The sequence below is a fragment of the Chenopodium album genome, chromosome 12 (genome assembly GCF_948465745.1).
Source record: "Chenopodium album chromosome 12, dcCheAlbu1.1, whole genome shotgun sequence".
NCBI classification, from domain to species: domain Eukaryota; kingdom Viridiplantae; phylum Streptophyta; class Magnoliopsida; order Caryophyllales; family Amaranthaceae; genus Chenopodium; species Chenopodium album.
Window position 1 is genome coordinate 51,310,794 of NC_137845.1, and position 19,776 is coordinate 51,330,569.

Sequence of the window (19,776 nt, forward strand, 5' to 3'; positions counted from 1 at the left end):
AAAGAGGTTGGGGAAAGAGGTGCACGAACCAAGGGACAACAATATTTTAGGACTAATACTTTGTTCACTTTACCTTATTAGATCAAATCTTCTAAACTCCATTCACTTGTTGACATATATATTTAATTTCGTAATTGTAAAATTATGAGAATTATATGTTTCAAAAACACACGTTGAGACGAATCTAACGAGATCACACTTGATAATATTTTTTCTTATATATTGATGTACAATAAAGTTAAAGTTTAGTTAAATCAAACAAAAAAAAATTCAAACAAGACCACAATAGAGTTTAAAAGAAATTTAGCCAATAACATTCTATTTCATGGGAAGAAACACAAAGCTTGTGACATGTTAGAAAATTGGTTGATCCTTGATGTAACATGGGCCAAATATCACAATGTTAAAAACCCCAGTGGCCTTATCCTATTCATCTACTTGGGCCAACGTACATATAATTCAAATTAATAATTAAAAAATGAAAACCTTAAAAAAAAAAAATACTCCCTCATCTCATCAAATCACCACCGTCCATTTTCTTTCAAATCCAATCGTCAAATTCCAACCATTAGATCCAAAAAAAAATAAAAACTTTGAAACTCAAACATCCAAATAAGCTTTACAATTAACGAGGAGCGCACCTCCAAATTTCAAATTTCTCCTTCATCCCGCTTTTTCTCTCTCCTCTTTTTCCACACTTCAAACTTTTAGAGAGAGAAAATCTTACTTACAAATTCATTCAAAATTTGCAGATCTTCATCTTTTTCTCTTTCTCTTCAACATTTGAAGAGAAATTTGAACAACAAAAATGTCGAATAAGGAGAAAGGGGTTAATGTTCAAGTCATTCTTCGTTGCAGGTAATACTAATGCTTTTGATTTTTTGAATTTTTGATGGATTTTTGAGTGTTATTTATATTAGGATTTAGGGTTTTGGAAATTTGTGATTAGGGTTTTTGAATAAGTGTGGGATTGAAAATTGATTAAGATTTTTTTGGGTTTTATTTGGGAGTGATTTAATTACAGGCCGTTTAGCGATGAAGAGCTGCGGAATAATGCGCCGCAAGTTGTTACTTGTAATGATTATCAGAGGGAAGTTGCTGTTTCTCAGAATATTGCTGGCAAACATTTTGATAGGGTTTTCGCTTTTGATAAGGTAATTTAATTTTATTTATCAAGGGTTTTCGATTAATCAAAATTGTTACAATTATTTTGAATGTTTGTTTAATTTAAACTAGGGGAAGTGATAATTTCCACAAGAATGCCGCTTTGAGTTTATAGTAATTGTTGTTGCGAATCGGAACCGAAACTGGCTAGCTAAGTTTAGGGGTTAGTGACACTGTGATAGTGGTGTACAATTGTGCTGATTTAGAAGTAATCTAAGGAAATGATCCAATGATGTTGTTTTATTTATCAAGACATGGCGTTTAATTGTTTAATCATATGTCGAAATGAATTCGATTTGATATAACAATAAATTCCATGTGTGAATTTTGGTTAATGTGGAATGTTTGTTGATAATCTAGATAGGTTTGGGAATGAGTAAAATGTATTAAAACCCTAGTAGGAGAGTCTCTGTGTCGAATTTGATTGGTGGGGGTGTGTGTGCAGGTATTTGGTCCAACATCCCAGCAACGAGAACTATATGATCAAGCAATTACCCCCATAGTGAATGAAGTTCTAGAGGGGTTTAACTGTACCATTTTCGCGTATGGTCAAACTGGTACAGGTAAAACATATACAATGGAAGGTGACTGTAAAAAAAACAAGGTACATGAACTTCTACTGTTTGTTACTTGCTGAGGTCCTTGGCATTGAATCTTTGTTACTGAATGGTTTGTTGATTTACCTTGCTAAACGTGACAGAGTGGTCCGAATGGAGAGCTTCCCATTGGAGCAGGAGTCATACCTAGAGCTATCAAGCAGATATTTGATACATTGGAGAGTCAGAATGCTGAGTATAGTGTAAAGGTCACTTTTTTGGAGTTGTATAATGAAGAAATTACTGATTTATTAGCACCGGAAGAAATTTCGAAAGCTGCTTTGGAGGATAGGCAGAAGAAGCAGCTGCCTCTTATGGAGGATGGTAAAGGAGGAGTGCTGGTCAGGGGTTTGGAAGAGGAAATTGTCACCAGTGCTAGTGAGATTTTTACCCTACTTGAAAGGGGATCAGCCAAACGTCGCACTGCTGAAACTCTTCTTAATAAACAATCAAGGTCTTTGATCAAACTTCACTTTACCTGTTATGTGTTCATCATTTTCCAGCCCTTATCTAACCCAACAACCTGTTAAAGAAAATTAAGACAGAAGGATGGGAAGAAGGACTCATTGTTTTATTGTTATTTTTCAGTCGATCACATTCTTTGTTTTCTATCACCATACACATTAAAGAAGCAACACCAGAAGGGGAAGAGCTCATCAAATGTGGAAAACTTAATTTGGTTGATTTAGCAGGATCAGAGAATATTTCTCGGTCTGGGGCTCGTGAGGTCTGATGCTTTTTGTGATATCTTTCATTTACATTTTGCTGACATGCCGCTGTAATGATAGTCCTGGACATGTTTAAATTACGATCTTAATCTAAATTGACATCCAGTAATGACTTACTGTGCTGATCTTACTCTTTATGTAGGGTCGTGCAAGAGAAGCTGGAGAGATTAACAAAAGTCTACTCACACTAGGGCGAGTTATCAATGCTCTGGTAGAGCATCTTGGACATATTCCCTACAGGTCAGTGATTTGGCTAGTTTATGTAAAACTTTTAATTATCAGTCATTAAAGCTAACCTTTCAATAATGGGAATGTATAGGGATAGCAAACTCACAAGATTATTGCGTGATTCGCTTGGTGGACGGACAAAGACATGCATCATAGCAACAGTATCACCAGCCGTCCATTGTCTTGAGGAGACCTTAAGCACTTTGGACTATGCACACAGAGCTAAGCATATCAAGAACAAGCCAGAGGTTGGTTCACTAATATTCCAGTCTATATGTAATAGATGATCCAAATATTTCAAGTACTTCAAACTGTATGGTGATTCTGTTTTATTTTTTAATTATATTTTTGTGGTGTTATGTTCATTTTTTAATATTTATTTTGTAGTTTGGTTATTACTTTTTGTTTAGTTACTCTCTGTGCTCTAGAAATTTACCTTAGATGATAGCATTAATGTGTAAATATTATACAGATCAATCAAAAAATGATGAAATCAACACTGATAAAAGATCTCTATGGTGAAATTGAGAGACTGAAGGGAGGTGAGAAACTTTTGTCTATAAGTGATGTGAATTATTCATCCTTTTTGAAATGTTTAGCTGAACCTGTAACCTTCTTTTAGAGGTTTATGCTGCACGAGAAAAGAATGGAGTATATATTCCAAAAGATCGTTACTACCAAGAAGAAACTGAACGAAAGGTATTAACATCCTCCTCCTCCTTATGGCCTTGTCTGACTGCTACAGTTAAGAACATAGAATTTCCTCGTTTATAAGTATAAGTATGTTTATATCATTATGTCGTTTGTTTTTCGGCTTCACTATGCATACATAGTCTTCATATTCATACAAAATATCGCTAATTTAAAATATTTTATTTGTTTTTCTACACGTGTAGACAATGGCTGATCAGATTGAGCAGATGGGAGTCACAATTGAGAACCAGCAGAAGGTATGATACTTCTTTGAATTGAGAATTGGTACTTGTTAAACTTATTGAAGTGTTAATTGTGATTTGCCATTGAAATAGCAAGTTGAAGATTTGCAAGGAAGATATGCTGCTCAAGTTCAAGAATGCTCTGACTTGAGTCGAAAGCTTGATTCAACACAGGTGATGCACGTTACTACTGCCTATAGTATGCTGTTGTTTATGTGCCATGCGAAATTTTGACCGGCAATGTCATCTTTGCAGAAAGACTTGAGTCTTACTAGAAAATTGCTAACTGGCACTGAAGAGGAACTGAAGAAAAGTAAATACACGCTTAAAGAAAAAGATTTTATAATATCCGAGCAGAAAAAAGCAGGTTGAACACTGTTTGAAATTTATTAAGATCTATTGTTGGCTGGTGTTGCTGGGTGTTCTGATCACCAAAAATTTTCTGTCATGATCTAAACAGAGAGAGCATTGACTCATCAAGCTTGTGAGTTGCGCTCAGACCTGGAGAAATCCCTTCAAGATAATGCCTCACTACATTCTAAAATTGGTATGAAGCTTGTTTATGTTATTTTGATTGTTCATCACTCGCTGCATGCACATCATATTTGATATCTAAAATGATTTCTCTTTGAGGAACAGATAGAGAGGACCAGTTGAATGCTGATAACAAGTCAGTGGTGGAAAATTACCAAACTGAGCTTTTAAAGCGACTTGGTTCCCTTTGCAGTACAGTAGCTTCTTCAATGTCTCAACAAAATGAAAACCTACAAAGTATTGATAAGCTCTGCCATTCAATGATTGATAACCATAATGTGGTAGGTACTCAGATTCAGTTATGGTTGAACTTGTTTTTTAACGTCTAGATCCTGCATGTGTTGTCTAATGTTTGATGACCTATGGCTTTCTTACATGATATGATCTCAACATTAACCTTTATAAATATTATTTTTGCACGAATTTTGTCTGCAGGCTGTGACTGATTTGAAGAAAAAAGTGGTGGCTTCAAAGACTTTGTATATTTCCCATGTTGATGCCCTACAAAATGTTGTTCGCTTGCACAAAGCAGGCACTGATGCTAATTTGGAGGAAATGGCTTCTCTAGCTTCTTCCAATACTAGGTCTATTGAAGAGGTATGTTAGGAAAACCAATGTTCAGATTTTTTTGGAATGCTTACCTATGTTTTTGGTCCTTAATTTTTATGTGGTAACCCTGTTATTTTTAACTTGATTACTGGGTTCTAATCAAGCATCAACTAGCATTTGTTAAAAGATATTCACTTCATGATGATTACTCAATTTAAGCGTTTAACATGAACAATTAGCTTTCCAGCCTCTAATTTTTTTTTGGGGTATTAGTTTCTAGAGGTTGAGGATGGCAAAGCAGTGTCTATATATGATGATCTTCAAGCAACTCTTGCAAGCCACCAAGGGGAAATGGCGCTTTTTGCCCGGGAACTGCGTCAGGTTGGTGTTTTTAACTCATGAACTATTAGGAGCATTCTCTTATTTAGATAGTAATTACTTCTTTTGAGTACTTAAATCTGAATCTGTCACTGTTTAAATGGGCATTTGCACTTCTATGCATTTGTTTGGAGGGATCACAAAGGAGTTTATTTTATATATTTTTGTGTGTGTGAAAATGCAGAGGTTTCATGATAGCATTGAGCACATGAAGGGGATTGCAGAGTTCATAAATATTTATTTGCAAAAGATGACTGAAGAATCAAGCAAGCTTGGTGTTCATGCATCTCAGATTGAGAAGATTCAGATAAATAGTATTTCTGAATTCCAGAAAGCATTTGAGGTCTGTTGCTTTTATTTTTGTGCGTGTAAGTAATACATTATGATTTTGTTGTTGTTTATGGTGTTTTGTGGGGGCTATTTTTAGGAACAATCTAGATCTGATGCTGAAAAGCTTCTAGCTGATGTGACTGATTTAGTAACCAGCCACATTCGTCGTCAGAAGGAGATGGTATGTGGGTCACTTTGTGGTTTCAACTCATGTCTTACTGTTTTGATATTTTGATGAAATTCTAAGAAATTACCATGCAGGTTGATGCAAGACTCATTGATCTCCGAGAGACTGCTATTGCAAACAAAGTTTACTTGGATGAGCATGTTTCATCTTTGGAGGGCTTCACAACTGATGCAAAAAGAAAATGGCAGACATTCTCGATGCAGGCTGAGAGTAATGCGAATGATAATGCTGATTACTCTGCAGCTCAACATTGTAGCATGGAGTTGCTTTTACAGAAATGGTTGGTCTTCTGATCAACAATGGTCATGCACGTGTTCATTGTGGAATTCTTTCGTTTAGTCATTTGTATATTATTTTTATTGGTTTCATCTTGCACGTAAATATTTGCTGACGTTTCTCTTATTCTTTTTTAAAATTTAGTGTGAGCACGGCTGAGACGGCTTCCAAGCAGTTGAAGACGACTCATGAGTCTGTAAATGAGAAATGCAGTAATCAAGCTTCAACAATGATTTCTTTAGTGAGGTCAGTGTTTGGTTACAAATGCCGACAAGTTTTTTGGATTGTATAATTCATAAAAACCTCCAGATGCTGCTGCAGATTGCATGCTCTGGCAGTCATGATTCTGCACAGCAATTTTTAATTAAGAGAATCACTATTGAGCCAACCAGTTTACTTTGTCTATGATACTATGTCATATATCATAATATCTATGTGCAGGAGCATGGTAGAAAGCCATGAGCAGCATGATTTAGAAGTTGATTCTGCAAGGGTTGCAGCTGGTCAAGATGCAGCTAAATGCAGTGAAGATATTGTGCACGATCTAGATAGTAAGTTTTCTGTTATGGTTGTGATCTTACTGAGAGTCTTGTTAATATTGATGACAGTAATTAATATCTACTGTGCTCAATGTTTTTATATTGTGAAGACGAATGAATCTTTTTAGACACTTATTTTTTTTAAGTTTGATACTGTAAGTTGGATCTTTATGGTGGCTTACTCTATAACTTATTTCCTACCAGTTAATATATTTGTTGAAAATTAAATAATATTTAATGAATATTAAGGGAATAACAGACAAAACATGTAAGGGAAACAGTGACTAAATTTATTTTGATAATGGTTTGGGAAAACAAATGTTGTTAAATTTGCTCTAGATAGGATAATTACATATAAAACAGAATATGAGTATACACATTAAAAGAGAATAAAGTATATTCTCTAGAATTTGGTGTGTGTAATACACTGCATTTAACAAATTTAGGTCTTTGCACCTTTGTGGAAGATGGACTATAGCCTTATTTGAAACTACAGTAGACAGTTGGAGAGGTATATATGATGTAGGAGGAAGTTGGACATTGTGGATTGAAGATGGAGAAAAAGTTTTTTGCTTTTGCTATTCATCTCAAATCCAAAAAAATTGCTCTAAGAAATGAGAGAGTTAATGGTACTTTCTCTCCCAAGTATTTAGGAACTGCAGCTTGCAATTATAAAAATATAGGATTTGAGGAAAGTGGGGGATAGATTATTTTTGTGGGAACGCCTAAATTCACTTCTCTAGGCTTTTGGAATGATTTTAGAGAAAATTGCTCCTCTTGATGTACTAGATAATGCTTTCCGTAATGTTTCTTATTTTTGATGTACTAGATGGAAGTGAAATCAGTCACTTGGGGAATTCAGTTTTAGTCTTCTATAATGAAGGTGCCATACGGTTGATGGATTGATGCTATAAGAATTAATGCTCAATTCCTATGGTTGGGTTGGTTGAAGTTAGCTTATGGGTGATCTGATAGAATGTTTGGAAGTAAAACTGTGACTTTCATCCTCACAGAAACACTTGAAATCATCTGTATTTTGGTTATACACATTTCTTTGTAAAGATCTGGTGCTTTTGTGTTTGCTTTGTACATTTGGATATTGGTAGTCTTTTTTTTCAGTCACCTTGTGTGCTTAAAAAAGACACATCTTTGTTCAATTCTCAAATTATTTATTGTAATCTGGTGCAATTTTTTCACAGGATTATCGGAGAGGCAAAATGGAGAAATGTCGGGTATATGTTCATCTGTCAAAACTCAGGTAGAGAACCTTGAAGTTTTCAGGGAGGATCATGCTGGGCAGGTTGTACGTATTGAAAATGAGGCACAGACGACTTTCCAGCAGAGATATATGGTAAAGATATAGCTTATAGCCATGCGCTTAAAACTGTCAGGTTAAAAAACCTGCTGATGTGTTGAATCCGGATTAAGAATTTAATAACACCATATGAAGTACCTAGGAAGAGTTGTTTATTAGTTGTATAACTGAAAGTTGTTGGTAAGAACAATTTTGTATATAATCATTGGGCATGATTAAGTTGATATTAAATGCTCTCAGAATTCAGATTGCTGGCAAAGTGACTATTCTGATGATAAAAAATTCTTGTTTTCTCAGGATTATGAACCAACTGGGGCGACACCAGTAAGATGTGAGACAGATGTTCCAAGCAAGGGCACTATTGAGGCCTTGTGCACCATGCCAATGGATACTCTCTTAGAAGAATTTCGAGAAAATCACCCTTATGAGTCAGTGGAAGATAAAGAAGTAAAACCATCTCTCATACCACGTTCACCCTTAGTAGAACGGAACTGAAAATTTTGGCAATGATGGGGTGTGGTGCATTTTGCTAAATATATATGTAACTTCCATGTATGCTGTTATTGTTATTGCCAGAAGCATAGTGAAACACATTTCTATTTTCTAATTTCTGTAGCTAGGGGGCTGAGCTGTGGCACCGATGCAATGCGTTGAATAAATTCCATCTTGGAATTTAACAACTTATATATAGTGTAGATCACAGGGTGAGTTTTATTGCAATGAAGTTGTTCACTCAGATAGCCATATTGTTGAATATGAACGTGTTGTAAGATACAAACTACTTTGGTTTAAACCAATTTATTGGGAAAGCAATTAGTCTTATCATTATTGCGGAGCTGCTTATGTCTGCTTTGTTCCATTAAGAAAAAAATGTTGCAACTACAGCAATGAAAAATTCCTTGCTTTGCAGAATGTTCAATATTTGCACTCCTTTATGACTGATTGGTTTGTGTTCTGTATATCTGTTAATGTTCGAATTCTGCACTCTTAATGAAGATGATGCTACCAGTTAATTAGGGCAGAAGGTCCAAACTCGATGGTTTTGATCGAGTACATGTAAGGGTATCATGGTACTGATGGCAGGGTTAGCTTAAAAACAAACTCGAAGTTTTGTCCAATTACGGGTGAAAATGCTACATCTATTCATCTACCCAATTGCTAGATAACCCTGATAAACTATTACGTGTTGGGAGAATAATATGTGTAATTATTCATCATATGCACAATCTATAGGAAGCCTAATCACCTAATAAGTCTACATCAACACTAAGTTCTATTATTAAGCATATAAATTCATGATAAACCCATTACTAATAAACCATCAAATTCTTCCAGATGACTTTGATCTTCTACTACTAAAGTTAATTAGAGCAGGTAACTAATACGACGAATTGACCAAGTTTTTTCCATTCAAATGCACCATAGGTTAGACTATTGGAGAACATATGGTATAGATGTTTGTCAATAGAATGTTTATACTCCGTCGAAGTAATATTTAGATGGCCCTGCCTCTTCCGCGGCTGGATTCCCTTGGCTAGTTCATCAATATGCTTTAGACAAATTGGTAATCATAATAATATACGATTTTTTTGTAAAACAAAGTTATGTCTGAACACAAATTTTAGTCCACATTTAAGATTCATCTATAAGTACGTATACTAATATATGAACTTTCCCTTTTTCTTTTATGATTAAACTTGTGCATTGACAAATGTGTCAATCAAACTGTTACATTTAACCTAAAACAAAGGTATACCGTTTTAATTATTTTTACAATTACCGTCTTAAAATAAGTAGTGTTATTATAAATTTACGTTATACAATTTTATGCTTAGGGAAGAATTCCAATTGAACAATCACATGATGATCTAACATAACCTTTGGTTAAATCACTACGCTAAGACTACGAAAAGGTCTATATGTGACAAGTTGGCTGAATTTCCATCTCTATGCATAGCTTACTCAATTGAAAGGGATTCTACCTTCTTTAAAATGTTTAGCCACCCATTTGTTATCACCTATAGCTGCTCACATCCTTGCAATTTATGTTGATGCTACTTTACTATCTTTTTCGCGCATATTACTTGATTTTAATAAGCTCACGTAAAAATTAAAAAAAAAAAAAAAAAAAAAAAAAGCACTTATTTTAGTGTCCACATTTACACATCTAAGCTAAGTAACATAGAAAAAGCTAGAGATCAGTAAATTAATTTTGCAATGTTGGATGGGAATAGGGATGGCAATGGATCGGATGTGGGTCGGGTGATGCTTCATCCGCCTCCATCCGCCAAAAATCCATCCATCACCCGACCCATCCATCACCTAATTTTCCTTCATCCACATCCGATCCATCCGTCATCCATGGATGAATCGGGTGGATCGGGTGATAATTCGGGTGAAATATATATATAAATACAACTTTGCACTTTAATAATTAAAATTGAGATTTGAAAAAAAAAATGATCAATTAATTAAAACTTTTATACATCCTTCTAATACTCGTTCCTTTTTACTAAATTAAAAACAAATTTCAATTCCTAACACTACAATAGACATTAATTTATTAAAAAAAATATTTATTTTTATTTTTTTATATATAAATTTAACGGGTGGATGGATGGGTCGGGTGATGGATCGGATGATGGATTGGATGTATCATCATCCGTATCCGACCCGATCCGTCACCCAACCCATCCATCATCCATCCGTCATCCGCTTAAGTTCGGGTTTTCATCCATATATTTGGATCGGGTGGATGGTTATCCATCGGGTTTGGATGATATTGCCACCCCTAGATGGGAAAGATGTGTTGGATCCCAAACCACATGATTCTAGTTGCCTCCTTTATATGAAATTTGGCTAAATCAATTCTAATGAACTATTAAAATGTTTTTACCAAGTTTAGGTTATGGTTTTGACACTTACCTATGCTTCTTTTTCTTTAGCATCCATCATTTCTTGACGTGGAAGGCTCTATAGAAGGTCATTTCTTTACCTATTCTCAATTAGATCTTATTTGATAATTTTGGTTTAACTCGCTAAATTAGCTGGTTTAATTACCTGATTGTAATAGTTGTGTAAAAGTATTTGATAACTAGCTAGCTGTACTTTGACCGTTTTTGTATAAAATGAAAATATTTTTTTTTATAGTTAGGGAGTGGGATTTGATCCAATCATTCCCTTTTTTTTTAGCTCATCATAAATTCATAATAGTATATTTCACTACACCAAATAAATTCCAGCTAGCAAGTAGTGATGAATATTTATGAAAAAAAATTTAAAAAGTGAAAAAAATACAGAGTAATGGCTTGCTCTGATTTACTTAACTGAGCTGAACTGAACTGAACTGATTGGAGCTGAACTGAACTGAACTCAAATGAATTATTTATGAGAGAAGGAAATTAGGAACTAAAATGAGCTGAACTGAACTGAACTGAACTGAAATTAAGCTGAAGAGAACAAGCCCTAATAGAGATATATACTACATAATTTCTTTTTTTTTCTCAACAAACGAGGTTGTTTTATCACCAATTAATATTACACTGGATTAGGTCCCGTGCCATGCACGATAATTTTCACTATTTATTATTAGTTTAACACTATATTTAATTATTATAATAATTATCAAATTGCAAAATAAGATAAAAAAAAAGGTCGTAATTACAAAATAAAAATAAAATTATATCATACTAAAGAAAATAGTGGGAGTATTACATGCATGACTAAAAAAAATAATTATGAATTACGCTACAAAGTTATATGAAGGAATGAAAATATTATTGCATAGTATTAAATAAACAAATACGAAGTAATTTTTTGTTGAATGTGTATAAATAGAATACAATTACCTAATAGTAATGGAAATATTATTGCATAGTATTAAATATACTTTAAGAAGGTTTGGAAAAAAAATATATTATTTGAGCAAATTTTTTTAAAAAGGAGATGACATATGTCATTCCTGGTATCACCTTTATTATAATAATATATTGTTATAGTTACAGATTTATGTGTTAAATTCAATTTGATACAATATGACGTAATTTTTTTTCGGTACTACAAATTAAATCCATGTGATTGTAATATAACATAAAAATATCTCAAATAATATTAATATTAGTAGTAAGAATCTTTAATTTCTATTATAATGTATGAACTAAATATATGCATTATATAATTTTATTGTCTTAAATAAGTTGTCAACCAAAAAGATATAAAAAGAAAAATAAAGTTAACATATTTTTTTTTATTTGAAAAGTGTTTTTTGGAGGGAAAAAAACGACATCAGAAAGTGACATGTGTCATTTCCGGTGTTTGTTTTAGTATTATGTTACTAGATTAGTACCCGTGCGATGCACGGTAAGTAATAATCTTTTTCTCATAATTAATTGTGATACATAAAAATGAGCCAACTCATGTGGAATAAACAAATGCAATTATTTCAATATATGAATCAATTTTTTTTTATTACTTTTTCAGTAATATTCAATAATACTCCATTTAAAAGATAATTAAAAAAAAAAGTGTTGGAATTATATTTTATGTAAATGTGAATGGAAAATTTTAGAACACAAAATAAAAAGGTATACATTTTATATAGAGATAATAATATATAATTGGAATAAATATTACGGAGTATTATAGTTGTATTATACTATTATTCCAAAAATAAAATAAAAAAATTTGTTAAAATGGGAGGGGGAGTTTTGGAGGGAAAGAACAGCACCAGGATGTGACACATGTCACTCCCGGTGTCTGTTTCAGAGGAAAATAATCTTTAATTTCTATTATAATGTATGAACTAAATATATGCATTGTATAATTTTATTGTCTTAAATAAGTTAACACATTTTTTTTTATTTGGAAAGTGTTTTTTGGAGGGAAAAAGCGACACCAGGGAGTGACATGTGTCATTTTCGGTGTCTGTTTTAGTATTATGTTATTGATTGATTCTTTTTTCCTCTTTTTAGTTAACATGTTTTAATTTTGACACTAATGAGAAATTTTACTTTGATTACATTTTGTCATTTATTATGATAAAATATACTTATGTGAAATTTTATTAAAATCACCACAATGTATCTAGAGAATACATACAAAATACTATATAAATATTTTTAATAATTTTTACTTATTAATAATTAGAGTTTATTGATCGTTAGCTTAGATATATTAATCGTTGATGAATAATGTTTCTAATTTGCATAGTGTTCCTATATCATAGATAATCGACTACATTCGATTAGATTACAAATTATACTCGATTATGTATAAAATAGGAAGAGAATAAAAAGTAAAAAAAAAAATTAAATAAAATAAAAAGGTCAAGATTCTAAAAAGCCTTCCAAGAAGTATTTTACACACGTCCAATTATTTTCTACTTTTTATATACTTCGTATCTATTTATGTGCATCTAACTTACATGTCATGAATAATTTTTTTTTTTTTTAATTTTTTCTTTGATGGGACATGACATGAATTAATTTTAGTCAATATAACTCTCCAAGAGCTTCACTAGTCATCGTAAATTGGTAAAATTATTGTTTCTGAAAAATTGAGGAATACATTATAAACTTAGAAAAATTGATTCTAATAATTCCACTTTTGGCTGGTTCGCTATTAATAATCCTACTTTTATAGGAAACCTTCTTCTATTGGTCCCTTGTGATTAGTAACCTGTATTTTAGGTAAATTATTATTATTTATTTAAAATTTCAGTGACACGTGTCACTACATTATTGGTCAAAAAGAAAAACCTTTTAAAATTTTTTTGATTGAACTAATTAAAAAAAAAAAAAAAGAACCAGCCAACCCCCAATGACTACCCTAACCCCCAACCTTCGGCAGCCTCTCCTCCCCATCCCCATCCCCACCGTCGGAACCTGCATCCCCACCACCGGAACCCCTCTACCCACCCCCACGCAGCAAAACCCAGCCCTTAATTTCAATGAATTAAGAAAAAAAAAGTAAAAACCTTCAAGAGCAGAAGGGATGGCTTGGGTAGGAGTTTTGGTGGTTAGAGGGGCTTCTCGTAGGTTTTCGGCAAGAGAAGCGTTTTTAAAAGGTAGTGGTTATAGTGGTTTCGGGGTTAGGATTTGGATTAGGGGTGATTTTGGGGGTGCCTTTTAGTTGGCTGGGTGTGTTCTGAAATTGGGGGGTTTCGGCTGACCGTTTTCGGGGATTTAGGGTGGCGGCCAGCCGATTTTTGATGGGGCTAGGGTGAGGGTTGGGGTTTCACAGTGGTCAGGGGTGGCTTGTGGGTATTTTTCTTTTCTTTTTTTAGTGTTTTTTTTCAACCAATTACAAAATGACACGTGAAAAATTAACTTCTCAAAATTGGTTACCAATAGGGTAGAGACCAATAGAAGAAAATTTCTTAAGGTGTGATTATTAAATAATAATCTAAAGGTGAGATTATTAACAACGAACCGACCAAATCTGGAATTATTAGAATCAATTTTTCCTAGAACCTTCTATGAGCAAAAACAACTTTTGTCATATCCCTTCCATACATACCCTAATTAACAATTCCTATCATCAATACATCGCATGTTTATTTGGTTGAACAACACGAGAAATAGATTTTTCTATGAATTTGTTTTTTCACGTGTGATTTTATATTATAAAATATGCGTTCAATTGACCATGAGAAATTAAAATTTTGTGAGAATTGCATTTATCTGTATTTTACAGTAAGTAAAACTTTCTATTTTACGAGCATAATGGTACCTCCGGCTTATCTTAGAGGAATTAACATAAAATTGATAAGTTAGTTTGGGTAGCTGTCTAACTACCCATAAAAAACTTTGATTTCATTTATCATATTTTGTTCTTATTTGTATATATTTTTTATGGAAAAAAAATCATGCATATGAAAATTGTTCAACACATATCAAGCGTACGTTTTCAATACACAAAATTTTATAGTTTTCTTCCTACTATATATAAATTTAAAGATTTTAGTAGTAAACCAATATAGTTAAAAGATTTTTGGTAGGATAGGAATAATCACTTAATATAAATTCATTTCATTAATTAAAATATATTTGATAATTTTTTATTTATGTAAAACCTGGGTTGAGTTATCCAATTCAAATTAATCCCTCTCTTCTATAAATAGGGAGTTCACCATGAACATCAAATTTATGCCCTACTCTTTTCTCAAAATACTCTCCAAGAAAAAAATGAAGAAAGTTACCATACTTGAATTTTTAGTAATAATTCTTTTTTGTTTAACAATTCATGATTTTGTGGAAGCATCTCATAATGTGTATCCATAATTCCAGTCTCTTGTAGCCAATCAAGTCGATTATATCCACAGAACTGGCTTTCACTTTCAACCTTCGAAGCATTGGATCAATGGTAATTTTCTTTTATCTCTTTTTGTAAGACAATCAATAGGAAGAATTTTAATCAAAGATTTATTGTTATCATTATGAAACATTTGATAATGGAGCATTTAATTGCAATTTATTTGTTTAGGAGTGATACACTAAATCAATTTTAATAATTTTTTTAACCAAAGAAATAAGAATATTTGAATTCAAAAAATCTTTAAAACCATATTAAAAAGATAAGTATGGTTTTTTATGGTGTTACCCAATTTCTAAAATAGGGTTGAAATAGTGCATTTTTAAGTGTAAAACTTCATTATTAATCAAGTGGAGGGAGTAATAGACAGTATTGATTCCAATATATGGTATGTATTTATACAGATTTAATGTAAATTATATCTAATCATACAAACACACAAACCATCCACTTGTTATTTAAGGGTTGTTTGTTAGGTCAAAATAACAAATGGTTAAAGGTGGACATTTCAAAGATTACTCTCCCTTAATTTGATGCCTTCAAGCTTTATTAAAATATCTAGTAGGTGGTATTGCATTTTTGGATAATAGTAATTTTTTTTTGTTTCAAATATGATATTTTTCATTTTATTTGGTCGTCTACTACCATAATTACATTTCTCTTTGCTATATGAAATTTGTTACATGCAATTTTTTTTTTTTTTTTTTTTTATTAAATGGAAAAAGGCATTTTAGATTTGATAGAATATTTATATTATACTGATCCTTAATAGAATTTTTATTATACTGACCCTTAATAGAACTTGTAGTATAATTTGTTATCTAAGCTCTAGCAGGTGGATAGATTAGAGGCTTTTGCTTCTATCTTTAAGATAACCTACGAACTCAATTTTTTTTTTTTTTTTTTTTTTTGTTTTGTTTTGTTTTGTTTTGTTTTTTTTTATTTTATTTTTATTTTTTTTTATTTACAGAAAAGATAACCTACGAACTCATTACTTATCTTAGTTCTAGCAACGGATAGACTAGAGGCATTTGCTTTTATCTTTAAGATAACAAAACAAACGTAGTATGTTTCATAATACGTAATTCATAATACACAACTATGTTGTAAATTTACAATTTTTTTACGTAGTAGGTAACAAAAGCTAAGCATGTATGATTGTATGCTGATTTGATAATTTAAAATAAGTCTAATATTTTTTTTATTTTTTTATTTTTAATTTTTTTTTGACTTCTTTCACTAACCAAATTTTTTTCTTCTTCTTTGGTCATGCAATTTTGCAACGGTCCAATTCTAAAACAGATCCAAATGGTAATTTTAACTCGATTAATTACTTTATTACATTTTATGTTTAATCCTTAATTTTTAAATAATTATTTATTTATTTATATGATTGGCACAGGACCTATGTATTACAAGGGTTTGTACCATCTATTTTACCAGTACAATCCGTGGGGATCTACCTGAGGCAACATTGTTTGGGCTCACTCAGTGTCAAGGGACTTAATCAACTGGGAAGCTCTTGAACCCGCAATCCACGAGTCGAAGCCCTTTGACATAAATGGGGTATGGTCCGGATCAGCTACGATCCTACCCGGTAATCGTCCTGTTATACTCTATACAGGCCTTACCGCTACTAGTGTACAAGTCCAAAATGTTGCAATTCCAGCCAATTTATCCGACCCATATCTTCGAAAATGGGTCAAACCCGATTACAACCCGATCATTACCCCTCGGACGTAAACACGTTATTTCGGGACCCGACCACTGCATGGTGGTCCCAAGGCATTGGCATATTGTGGTGGGTAGTAGGAGGAAGCATAGGGGTGACCTATTTGTATAGGAGTAGAGATTTTAAGAAATGGACCAAGGCTAAACACCCATTACATTCGGCCCCAAACATGGGTATGTGGGAATGTCCTGATTTTTTCCCGGTTTTGACCCGAGGTAAACATGGGTTGGACACTTCAACAACGGGTTCAAATGTGAAACATGTGCTAAAGGTTAGTCTTGATGTAACAAGATTTGAGTACTATACAATTGGAAAGTATGATGCAAATAAAGATAGATATGTTCCGGATAATGCTAAAATTGATGGTTGGAATGGGTTAAGATTTGATTATGGTAATTTTTATGCCTCAAAGACATTCTTTGATTCTCAAACGGGTCGTAGGATTTTGTGGGGTTGGTCTAATGAGTCTTGGACCCCAGACATCACTGCCCTCAAAGGTTGGGCCGGTAATCAGGTAAAATCATTATTCCTAAATCTATTTTTTTTTGTTTGATTTAACGACTGTTTATAGGTATTTGTTAAATCTAATTATATATATATTATTTTTTATTTAAAAACTAATGCAATGGCTCATTAAATAATACTTATATTTATAAATAATATTAAGTTGAGAAATTAAATTGCTTTTGTTTTGGGTTTGTCAATCGCCCTATTAAAGTTTTACAAGCTTCAATAATTTATTTATTTACGATTAATTTTTTTAATTTTTTTAATTTTTGACAAAGGCTATACCAAGATCAATATGGCTAGATCCAAAGGGAAAACAATTCCAATTCAGGTATATGACTATTTATCGTTAACCCGAAATATTACATTGAAACTAATATTGACAACGTGATAACTCAAATTCAATTATTTACGTAGGCTGATGTTGAGGTAACATTCAAGATCCCAAATTTAGAAAAGGCGGATACATTTGATTCTATTTGGGTAGATCCCCAAGATTTGTGCATCCAAATGGGATCAAATGTGAGAGGAGGAGTTGGACCATTTGGGCTTTTAACACTTGCTTCAGATAATTTGGAGGAGTACACTCCTATATTTTTTCGAGTTTTCAAGGCCAAAAACAATAAACATGTAGTTCTTATGTGCTCTGAAGGCTCAAGGTATTTATTTATTTATTTATTTTTTTGTTACAACTGTTATATTATTATTATTTACTAAATTAGTACCCGCGCGTTGCACGGTAGTGATAAGCAATTTTTTCATATTTCTTTTATATCTTTTGCTGTTGATAACATTTTAAGTAACATGATTTAGCTCGTCTTTTATTTTATATAAATAAAGTTTGTTACTCTATAAATATTTTAAAAAGAAACATGTACATCATCCTTAATGATTATAATTTAATGCTACATCATAATATTTACTATGTTATTGAAAATATACTAAAATGATGGTTAGAAAAACATACTTCGTATAAAATATTGCATTATCTAACGAGTTTATACATTTAGAGTGGAAACACAACAATATTGATGTCAAAGTCAGGTTCAGATTTTTAGTTTTATACCTACTTGGTTCCAGTTTTTAGCAAATAAAATGGAAAGGCAAAAAAAAAAAAAAAAAAAAAAAAATTAAAAATTGACGAAATTGGAGGGAAATTTTTTAATGAGAACTTGACACATAAGATATTTTAGAAATTGATGACATCATGTTTTGTAATAGTTAATACATATCATAAAATATTTTTTTTTATTAATTATTGTGTGCTAACTTTAATGTAATTTTGTGTTTTCAAAAGTTCTTCAACGGAAAAGGGATTATACAAACCAACATTTGGTGGTTTTGTAGATGTAGATTTGAGGTTTGGAAAGAAAATCTCTCTTAGAACCTTGCTAAGTATTACTCAATATTTTCATATTTAAAATGGTATATATATAGTCTATTTAATTTTCAACTTATTTATTCAATTTTGTGCAGATTGATCACTCCGTTGTGGAAAGTTTTGGAGCGGGAGGAAAAACATGCATAGTATCAAGAGTTTATCCCAACTTAGCAGTAATGAATAAGGCTCATTTACATGATTTTAATAATGGTACAAATGATGTGATTGTCGAGCATCTCAAAGCTTGGACAATGAAAAAACCCTTTAAAATGAACGATTAGTTTATGTTCTTAGGGGAGATAAATTTGGCCTTAAAATAATTAACACTTTACATGTTGTAACAATACTATATTTTGTAATGGTCATTGATTATGATTTGATAGTAACATTTATTTGTTGAATTAGGTTTTGATAGATTATAAAGTACACGAGTTTATCCCAACCTAGCAGTAATATTTTGATAGATTATAAAGTACACGAGTTTATCCCAACCTAGCAGTAATGAATAAGGCTCATTTATATGTTTTTAATAATAGTACAGATGATGTGATTGTCGAGCATCTCATAAAACTAAACAAAAATGAAAATGGAATAAATCCTGCAAGCACACTCTTGTTATTGAATACTTTGGAATTGTGCTAAGTCTATGTAAAGCACACGTTGAGCATGGTTGTTGATGATCACGCTTTTTACAATGGTATATATATGTTGTAATTGAAGAGCATCACAAAGCTTGGACAATGCAAAAATCTCTTCATCTTCTTAGGGAAGATAAATTGGTCAATTAATTAGTACGTTCATATGGTAACAATACAATATTTTTCAATGATCATTAATGGCGGATTGTAATTGTATTATAATGTTTATTTGTTATATATATTAGATTTTGATTAATTATATCAAGCATTACAAATAATAAAAAAGATAATCATGAACAGAAGTAGTAGTATTTTTAAAATTATTTTAAGATGAATCTAATAACTTCTCATATAATTTGATGATATTTATAATAGTCAAAGTTTTGAAAATAAAGTTGACTATAAAAGTGAATAAAAATGAAAGGGATGGAGTAACTATTTCAAATAA

General features: G+C 32.0%; 1 protein-coding gene and 1 pseudogene across 1 annotated transcript; both read left to right on the forward strand.

Annotated features, from left to right (window-relative positions):
* Positions 1 to 657: 657 nt before the first annotated feature.
* On the forward strand, positions 658 to 8,569 carry LOC145572553 (kinesin-like protein KIN-5C). The gene is made up of 23 exons (XM_081631520.1): positions 658 to 858; positions 1,025 to 1,154; positions 1,610 to 1,768; positions 1,865 to 2,214; positions 2,349 to 2,487; positions 2,631 to 2,728; positions 2,808 to 2,964; positions 3,189 to 3,258; positions 3,339 to 3,415; positions 3,613 to 3,666; positions 3,745 to 3,825; positions 3,907 to 4,018; positions 4,112 to 4,198; positions 4,291 to 4,466; positions 4,621 to 4,782; positions 5,008 to 5,115; positions 5,297 to 5,455; positions 5,540 to 5,623; positions 5,704 to 5,909; positions 6,050 to 6,151; positions 6,347 to 6,456; positions 7,644 to 7,795; positions 8,057 to 8,569. Exons 1-23 carry the CDS (start codon positions 809 to 811, stop codon positions 8,252 to 8,254), a joined length of 3,021 nt encoding a protein of 1,006 aa, XP_081487646.1. The 5' UTR covers positions 658 to 808; the 3' UTR covers positions 8,255 to 8,569.
* A 7,908-nt stretch (positions 8,570 to 16,477) lies between these two features.
* LOC145572554 (beta-fructofuranosidase, insoluble isoenzyme 1-like) lies at positions 16,478 to 18,971 on the forward strand (annotated as a pseudogene).
* The last annotated feature ends 805 nt before the right edge of the window (positions 18,972 to 19,776 follow it).

What these genes read in the sequence shown, in the direction of transcription:
- LOC145572553 (XM_081631520.1), top strand. Translation starts at nt 809, where the DNA reads ATGTCGAATAAGGAGAAAGGGGTTAATGTTCAAGTCATTCTTCGTTGC. An exon ending in AATTGAGAGACTGAAGGGAG is followed by an intron (nt 3,259 to 3,338) that starts GTGAGAAACTTT and finishes ACCTTCTTTTAG; the next exon opens with AGGTTTATGCTGCACGAGAA. An exon ending in TTGCCCGGGAACTGCGTCAG is followed by an intron (nt 5,116 to 5,296) that starts GTTGGTGTTTTT and finishes GTGAAAATGCAG; the next exon opens with AGGTTTCATGATAGCATTGA.